Source organism: Lepidothrix coronata, unplaced genomic scaffold (genome assembly GCF_001604755.1).
Source record: "Lepidothrix coronata isolate B3197 unplaced genomic scaffold, Lepidothrix_coronata-1.0 Scaffold259, whole genome shotgun sequence".
Taxonomy (NCBI): Eukaryota; Metazoa; Chordata; class Aves; order Passeriformes; family Pipridae; genus Lepidothrix; species Lepidothrix coronata.
The window spans coordinates 398,165-406,414 of record NW_016690439.1 but is presented as its reverse complement, the minus strand read 5'-3'; the positions used below and the strand labels follow the sequence as shown (position 1 = coordinate 406,414).

The 8,250-nt window shown below is 67.2% G+C and overlaps 2 protein-coding genes across 2 annotated transcripts in view; one reads left to right on the top strand and one right to left on the bottom strand.

The window, feature by feature from the left end:
• PSRC1 (proline and serine rich coiled-coil 1) overlaps nt 1-3,466 on the bottom strand; it is a 4,676-nt gene extending 1,210 nt beyond the window's left edge. The window contains exons 1-5 of the mRNA XM_017835502.1: nt 3,449-3,466; nt 2,018-2,048; nt 1,817-1,874; nt 596-935; nt 111-267 (exon numbers count right to left, since the gene is read on the bottom strand). Coding sequence (XP_017690991.1) covers nt 111-267; nt 596-935; nt 1,817-1,874; nt 2,018-2,033 — 571 coding nt within the window. The 5' untranslated portion in view covers nt 2,034-2,048; nt 3,449-3,466. The remainder of the gene's footprint in view (nt 1-110; nt 268-595; nt 936-1,816; nt 1,875-2,017; nt 2,049-3,448) is intronic.
• Nucleotides 3,467-3,658: 192 nt separating this feature from the next.
• Nucleotides 3,659-6,713, top strand: PPIL1 (peptidylprolyl isomerase like 1). The gene is made up of 4 exons (XM_017835510.1): nt 3,659-3,776; nt 4,876-5,030; nt 5,117-5,185; nt 6,442-6,713. The coding sequence occupies exons 1-4, from the start codon at nt 3,712-3,714 to the stop codon at nt 6,660-6,662; spliced, it is 510 nt and encodes a 169-aa protein (XP_017690999.1). The 5' UTR covers nt 3,659-3,711; the 3' UTR covers nt 6,663-6,713.
• Nucleotides 6,714-8,250: the final 1,537 nt, after the last annotated feature.

Here is an 8,250-nt window from a genome sequence, read left to right as displayed (position 1 = left end):
GGGGCCCCCTCTCGCCTTGGGCTGGCCTGGGGAGAGAGGGGGGCATGGGGGCACCGCCTGGGCCTCCCCGTGGGCACGGTGTCCCGGTGTCCCCCCCCCTCTGTTCGTACCTGCCGTGGCCCCCCGGGGGGGCTCCGACCTGCCCCGGGCACTGCTCCCCTGCCCCTGGGTGAGGCACGACCGGGGCGGGCCCCCGCGGCTGGGGGGTGGTCCCCTGCCCCCGGGGGGGCCCTTGGGCGCTGCCGTGAAGTGACGGCTGGGGGAGGTCTGCAAAGAGGGGGGGACACACAGGGACGGTGCTCAGCAAGGGGGGACATGGATGGGGACAGGGCGGACTCCATGGATGGTTATGGGGGGATGGAGGGACAATGGGGGACAGAGGGGACAGGGGGGACAGGGGGACACGGATGGGGACAGAGGGGCATGGGGGACGGGGGGGGACATGGGGGACCTGGATGAGGACGGGGGGACAGAGGAGACAGGGGGACTCCATGGATGGTGACAGGTGGGATGGGGGGACATGGATGAGGACAGGGGGGACCCATGGCTGGTGACAGGGGAGATGGATGAGGACACCCCCCGGGGTGTCACTTACTTTGGGGACAGCGGTGGCAGCAGGCCCCCCCCGGGGCTTGGCAGCCGGCGGTGCCTGGGACTCCACGGTGGGCAGCAGTGCCCTCACCGGGCTGTCCTTCACCACGAACGTCTGGCGCCGGGGACTGCGAGGCGTGCCTGGGGGGGTGGCGGCGGGGCCAGGGGGGTCCCCGGGGACGGGGGGGAGCAGGTGACACCCCTCGAGCTGGGCGGCCAAGCGAGTGGCCTCCCGCACCATCTCCTCCAGGCGGGCACCTCGCAGGGGGCTCCAGCGCCCGTTGCCCCCTCCCCCGCGCCGGGACGCCCCGCCCGGGCTCTCCTCGTCCTCCTCTTCATCCTGGCTGGGGTGGAGAGGAAGGGGGGCTCAGCACTGTCCCCACCACCCCTCCGCTGTCATTTCGCCCCCACCGCAAGGGTGGCACGGATCCCCCACCCCAGCGAGGACCCCACTTATGGCACCCCCGGGACCCCTAGGACCCCACCCATGGGATGACACATCCCCCAGGTCCCCCAGGACCTTACCCACAGGGTGACACATCCTTCAGGACCCCCAGAGCCACATCCATGGTGGGGGGGGCATGTTCACAGGACCCCCAGAGCCACATCCGGGGGGGGGGTATGTCCACAGGACTCCCAGGACCCCCAGAACAACATCCATGGGGTGACACATCCTTCAGGGCACCCAGGACCCCACCCACAGGGTGACACATCCCCCAGAGCCACATATATGCGGTGGGACGGACCTAGGACCCCCAGGATCCTGTTTGTGGAGTGGCACATGCCCTGTGACTCTGCCCATAGAATACCACGTCCCCCAGGACCCCAAGGATGAGGTGCCATGCCCCCCACAACCCTATCCATCAGGGGAGACAGGGGTGCCCTGTCTCCCCTGTCCCCATCCATGGGGTGCCCTGTCTCCCCTGTCCCCCAAATCCCATCTATGTCCCCCCGTCCCCCCACGTCCCCATCCACGGGGTGCCATGTCCCACCTGCCCACCAAATCCCATCCATGTCCCCCTTGTCCCCCCATGTCCCAGTCATGTCCCTCCTGTCTCCCATGTCCCAACTATGGGGTGCTCTGTCCCCCATGTCCCCCAGTCCCCCCTGTCCCCATCTGCGGGGTGCCCTGTCCGCCAATCTCCCCTCTCCCCTTGTCCCCACCTTGTCCCCCCCCATGTCCCCCTGTCCCCCCTGTGCCCCCCTGTCCCCAGCCCCCCCGTACCTGTCAGAGGGGGACAGGATCCCGAAGTCAAAGCTCTCCTCGGTGACAAATCGCACATCTAGGGGGACACTGGGGGTGAGCCCCTGCCCCCCCGTGCGGGGAGGGGACACGGGGGACACTGGGGGCGAGCCCCGGCCCCCCTGCACGGGGAGGGGACACAGGGGACACGCGAGGCTGGCACTGCCACTGTCACTGCCGTACCTCGGTCCTCGGCCATCGCCTGGGCTCGGGGCTGCTGAGGGAGCGGGGGGGTCACCACCAACCCCGGCGGGGTCCCCCCGCCAGGGCCTGACCCTCCCTCGGTGTCCCCGACCTCCCTGGGGACCCGGTGGCACCGGCCAGTGCCCGGGTGGCACCGCCTGTGCCAGTGCCAGGCACCGCCAGGCTCCGCGTCATCGGGACGGGGACAGGGACGGGGAGGGGACACCGGGGACCCCCGCCCGGGGGACTCACAGTGCCGCACCCCAAACCCGGGGGTCCCCAGTGCCACATTGGGGGAGTCCCACCCCCCCAAATCGATACTTGGGGGTCCCCAGTGCCACAACAGGGGGTCCCCAGTGCCACAATGGGGGTCCTAGTCCCGCACCCCCAGCCCGGGGGTCCTCAGTACTACATATGGGGGTCCCAGCCCCACATTCCCAGTTCTGGGGGTCCCAGTCCGACAGCGGGGGGTCCCAGCTCCCACCCCGGTCCTCAGAGCCACACTGGGGAGTCCCAACCCCACACCCCCATCCCTGAGGCACCTCAGCCCTTTCCTAAGAGAGTCTCAGCCCCACCCCCCCACACTCCCCGGGTTCCCCAGCCCCACACTAAGGTGGTCGCAGCCCCGCACTCCAACTCCCCGTCACCCCATTCCTGCACGGGGGGTCCCAGCTCTGCACCCTCATCCCTGGGGGTCCCCAACCCCATGCTAGGAGAGTCCCAGAACCACGAGGGGGTCCCAGCCCCGCACCCCCACTCCTGGGGGTCCCCAGCCTCGCACTAAGGGGGTTCCGGCCTCACTGGGGGGTCCCAGTCCCAAATCCTGATCCCTGGGGGTCCCAGCCCCACACTGAGGGTCCCAGCCCCACACCCCCATCCCTGGGGGTCCCAGACCTACACTAAAGGGGTCCCAGCCCCACATCTCGATCCCTGGGGGTCCCCAGCCCTACACTAAGGGAGTCGCAGCTCCACCGGGGGTCCAGCCCCTCAACCTGACCCCTGGGTGTCCCAGCCCCACACTAAGAGAGTCCCAGCACCACAGGAGAGTCCCAACCCCACGGTTCCCAGTCCTACATTAAGGGGGTCCCAGCCCCACATCCCGATCCCTGGTGGTCCGAGCCCCACACCCCCATCCCTGGGGGTCCCAGCCCCATAGTAAGAGGGTCCCAGCACCACAGGGGGGTCTCAGCCCCGCAGCCCATCCCTGGGTGTCCCCAGCCCCACACTAAGGTGGTCTCAGCCCCCTCTGGGTGGTCCCAGCCCCGCACTCCGACTCCGCGTCACCCCAGCCCCGCACGGGGGAAGTCCATCCGTGCTCCCCGCGGTCAGCCCGTGCCCTCCTGGCCGGTTTCCCCGCCGGGCCCCCCCCGAAACCCCCAGGATGGTCCCGTGTCCCCCCCTTATCCCCCCCCCGCCATCCTCCCCTCTCACCGCCCCCGGCTCCCGCTCCGCGCGCGCCGCTGGGGGCGTGGCTTCATGCAGGGGGCGTGACCTAATAGAACTGCCCCGCCCCTTGCGGCTCAACGGCGGCGGCCCCGCCTCCTCGCACCTATTGGCTGGCCCTACTTACTCCGCGACGCCGATTGGCCAATCTCCTTTGCGCGCTCGCGCTGATTGGTTGTCTCTCTCCCGCTCGCCCCGCCCTCCATTCATAGCGACAGGAAGAGAGCGTGTCCCGGAAGCGCGCGCCCGCCATGGCCGCCGCGCCAGCCGTGCCTCCCGACTCGTGGCAGCCCCCGACGGTGTCCATGGAGACCACGTAAGGAGCGGGCCCGGGCCCCCCGCCGGCACCGGGAGAGGCCCCGCCCACCCCTAGCCCCGCCCCCTGCCGCGGGGACAGCAGGGACAGCGGGGGTTGCCACCCCCACTCCCCTACTCCCGGTACCAGGCTCGATACTGAACCCCCCCTGGGACCGGGAAACCTCCGGGGTCCATGAGCCCACAGACCACTCGTTGCCACCAACCCTCGGTGTCCCCCTGGTCCCTCCTTGTACCGGGCAGCCCCCACAGACCGCGAGCTCCCGGGACCGGGCAACCCCCGGGGTCCCTCCTGAGCCACCCCGGTGTCCGTGAGCCCCCGGGACCGGGCAGTCCCCGGGGTCTGTGAGCCCCCAGACCCTCGGGTATCAAACAACCCTGGTGTCCGTGATCCCCGGCGTTCCCCCGGTCCCAGGCAGCCCCCGGTGTCCCCCCAGCCCCCCCCAGTGTCCCCCCTGTCCCGGGCAGCCCCTGGTGTTCCCCAGTCCCCTCCGGTGTTCCCCAGCCCCCCCCGGTGTCCATGATCCCCGGTGTCCCCCCGGTCCCGGGCAGCCCCCGGTGTCCCCCAGCCCCCCCAGTGTCCACCGGTGTCCATGACCCGGGGTGTGTCCCGGGCAGCGCCTGGTTCCCCGGTGGGCATGGAGAAGCTCCTGGTGTCTCCCAGTCGGGGCAGCCCCGGTTACCCCGCCGGGACTGGAGACCCCTCCGGTGTTCCCACCATGTCCCGTTGTTCCCGGTGTCTGCCAGTCCCAGCCCCGTTATCCCCCAGTGCCCCCAGTCCCGGTTGCCCCCCCGGTGTCCCCCCGGTGTCCCGTTACCCCCCATTGCCCCCCCGATCCCCTCCCTTCCCCCCACTGTGCCTCTGCCCTGATCCCATGGAGTCACAGTGGGGTGAGCCCATTTCCTGGGACCATTCCCATTCCCACTGTTCCCATTCCTGGGATGGGATCCCTGGTGCTGGAGCTGCACTGGCAGCACAGCCCCCATTCCCAGTGCTGTTCCCATTTCATTCCTGGTATTCCCAGTGTCCCAGTGTCCCTGGTGCTTGAGCTGTCCTAGCTGCACAGCCCCATTCCCATTCCCAGTATTCCCATTCCCAGGATGGGATCCCTGGTGCTGGAGCTGTACTGGCTGCACGCCCCCCGCACATGTAAGAACTTTGCCGAGCTCAGCCGTCGCGGGTACTACAATGGCACCAAGTTCCACCGTGTCATCAAGGACTTCATGGTGCAGGGTGGGGACCCCACGGGCACCGGTGAGCATGAGACACCCCCCGGGATCCCCCTGGGACACCCCCCTCCGATGCCAGGGATCCTGCTGACTCCCCAAATCCTCCCCCAGGCCGCGGCGGTGCCTCTATCTATGGGAAGCAGTTTGAGGATGAGCTGCACCCTGACCTGAAGTTCACTGGTGAGTGGGAGGGGACCCCCAGCACACTGGGAGCCCACCTATAGCAGGGCTGGACCCCTGGGACCCCCGGGAAACTGGGAGCCTACCTATAGCAGGGCAGGACCCCTGGGACCCCCGGAATCCCCAGGACCTCACCTATAGCAGGGCAGGACTCCCCAGGACCCTGGGACTCCACATATAGCAGGCAAGACCCCCAGGACCCCCAGGATCCCCAGGACCCCACCTATAGCAGGGAAGACCCCCTGGGGCCCCTGGGATCCCCAGGACCCTGGTCAAGGGGTGGGATATCCACCAGGACCTCAGGACCCATCCATGGTGTGACACATCCCCCGTATCCCCAAAGACCCCATCCATGAAGGATCATCCATAGGAATGTTATGGCCACCATTGTGTGAGAACCTTGGCCATGGGGTGACATGTCCCCTGTGTCCCCATCCTTGGATTGAAATGTCCCTGTGTCCCTCAGGACCCCAACCATGAGGTGCCATGTCCCCCCTGACCCCATTCATGGGGGTTCATCCATGGGATGGCATGTCCCCCATGGTACCAGGACCTTATCAATGGGGTGCCATGTCCCTTTCTATGGGGTGTTACGTCCCTGTGTCCCCACCCCTGAGGTCCATGTCCCTGTATCCCCATGTCCCCACCCCTTAGGTCCAGGTCCCCGTGTCCCCCCCACAAGGTCCCTGTCCCCGTGTCCCTCAGGCACTGGGATCCTGGCAATGGCCAATGCAGGGCCAGACACCAATGGGAGCCAGTTCTTCCTAAGGTTCCCTAAGACCCCTCCACTGCGTGACATGTCCCCCAGGACCCCATCCATTGGGTGCCATGCCTTTTCCATCCCTTTCTATGACGTGCCATGTTCCCATAATACCAAGGCCTCAGCCATGGGGTGCCATGTTCTCTGTGTCCCCATCCCTGAGCTCCCATGTCCCTGAGTCCCCAGCCATGAGGTGACATATCCCTCATGATACCAAGACCTTGGCCAAGGTGTGCCATGTCTCCTCTGTCTCCATCCTTGGAGGTGACATGAACCTTAGCCAAGGGGTGCCATGTCCCCATGTCCTCCCCCTGAGGTCCATGTCCCCGTGTCCCCATCCCTGAGGTGACATGTCCCTGAGTCCTCATCCATGAGCTCCCATGTCCCCTGAGTCCCCATCCATGAGGTGACCTGTTCGCTGTGATACTAAAACCTTGGCCATGGGGTGCCGTGTGCCTCCCTGAGGTCCCTGTCCCCATGTCCCCATGTCCCTCAGGCGCCGGGATCCTGGCGATGGCCAACGCGGGGCCAGACACCAATGGCAGCCAGTTCTTCCTGACACTGGGCCCTGCGCAGTGGCTGGATGGCAAGCACAGCATCTTCGGGCGCGTGTGCCAGGGCATGGGCGTGCTGGGCCGCCTGGCCATGGTGGAGACCAATGCCCAGGACCGGCCCCTGGATGATGTCAAGATCATCAAGGCTTATCCCTCGGGGTAGAGGGGGCTGCGTGACCCCCCCCACAAACTGTACAGCTTTGTTGTAATAAAAGAGGTTGGGTTTTGGGGGACTCCCCTGGAGTAGGGTGTTTAGTGGAGGCTGGAAGGGGGGAGGGGTCTCTGGCGTGGTTGGGACCCCTCCCCAAAAAGGGGGCTGGGGGGGCCCCTTACAGGGGTGTGGAGCTGCTGGGGGGGGCAGGGGGCCTACATTTCCCCTCCCTCTGTGTTGTGTGTCCCCCCAAAGTGTCCTGGGACCCCTCAGGGTGTTCCCCCATCACCTGTGGGATCACTGGGCTTTGAGTGGAAAGGGGGGGAAAGCCCCCCTGCCAAAAAAAACCCCTGGGCTCCCCACGTGGCACTGGGGACCCCCAGAGCGGCACTGGGGTCCCTGTGCCAGCACACATTGGGTGCCCCCTCCCTGGCTCTGGGTGACCCCCCTCCAGCACTGGGTGTCACCCAAAGTTCTGGGTCTGGCTGTCCACCCCAACATTGGGTGTCCCCCCCCTCCAACTTTGGGTGTCCCCCTGGCTCTGGGTGTCTCCCTCCAGCTCTGGGTGTCCCCCTCAGCTCTAGGTGTCCCCCCCCAGGTATAGGTGTCCCCTCCAGTTTTGGGTGTCCCCTTCCCCAGCTCTGGATGGCCTCCTGGTCTGAGTGTTCCCCCCAATACTGGGTGTCCCTCCTGAGCTCTGGGTGTCCCCCCCAACACTGACTGTCCCCCCCTGGCTCTGGGTGAACCCCCTGGGTCTGGGTGTCCCACCGCAGCTCCCAGTGCAGGACCTGGGACAGTACTGGGAGGCACTGGGTGATCCTGGGGATGGTGTGGGATGGTACTGGGTCGACTGGGGGGACTGAGGCACCCTGGGTCTGCAGGCCATGGGGCTGGGGGGGCACTGAGAGGGGCTGGTTGAAGGAGAAGTTGGGGGCATTGGGGGAGGTTGGGGCTCTCCCTGGGGGGTGGGCTATACCAGAGGGGTCCCCACAGCACTGGCGGGAGGGCACTGGGAGGACTGGAGGGGGACTAGGGGCACCAGGAGCCCCTGGGGAGTACCAGGAGAGGGGGAGGGGGCAATACTGGGAGGTACTGGGAAGGGGGAGCCAGGTCTAGGGGGTGGTTTGGGGGCGTCTCGGCGTCTGGAAGCAGCCCCGGGGGTGATGCGGGGGTTGGTACAGGAGGTCTGGGGGTAGCAAGGTCTGGGGGTGATTGTGGGGGTGGTACCGGTGGTCTGGGGGGTACCAGCGGTCTGGGGGGTACCAGCAGTCTGGGGGTGATCCCAGGGGTCAGTACAGGCAGTCCAGGGGTACTGGCAGTCTAGGGGTGATCCCGAAGGCAGTACTAGGGTCTGGGGGTGATCCCAGGTGTCAGTACAGGCAGTCCAGGGATACCGGCAGTCTAGGGGTGATCCCAAAGGCGGTACCAGAGTCTGGGGGTGGTCTGGGGGGCAGTACCGGTGTCCGGGGAGTACTAGGGGTCTGGGGGTGATCCGGGGGTCCAGGGGGTATCGGGGCGGGGGGTGCTCCCAGGGGTGGAATTGGCAGTCTGGGGAGGACCAGGGGTCTGGGGGTGATCCCTCCCAAAATTCAGTACAGAC

Excerpts from the sequence above, each read along its gene's own strand:
- PPIL1 (XM_017835510.1), top strand. The coding sequence starts at position 3,712 with ATGGCCGCCGCGCCAGCCGTGCCTCCCGACTCGTGGCAGCCCCCGACG. Across the intron at positions 5,031-5,116 it reads TGGGGACCCCACGGGCACCG|GCCGCGGCGGTGCCTCTATC; the intron begins GTGAGCATGAGA and ends ATCCTCCCCCAG. Across the intron at positions 5,186-6,441 it reads CCCTGACCTGAAGTTCACTG|GCGCCGGGATCCTGGCGATG; the intron begins GTGAGTGGGAGG and ends CATGTCCCTCAG.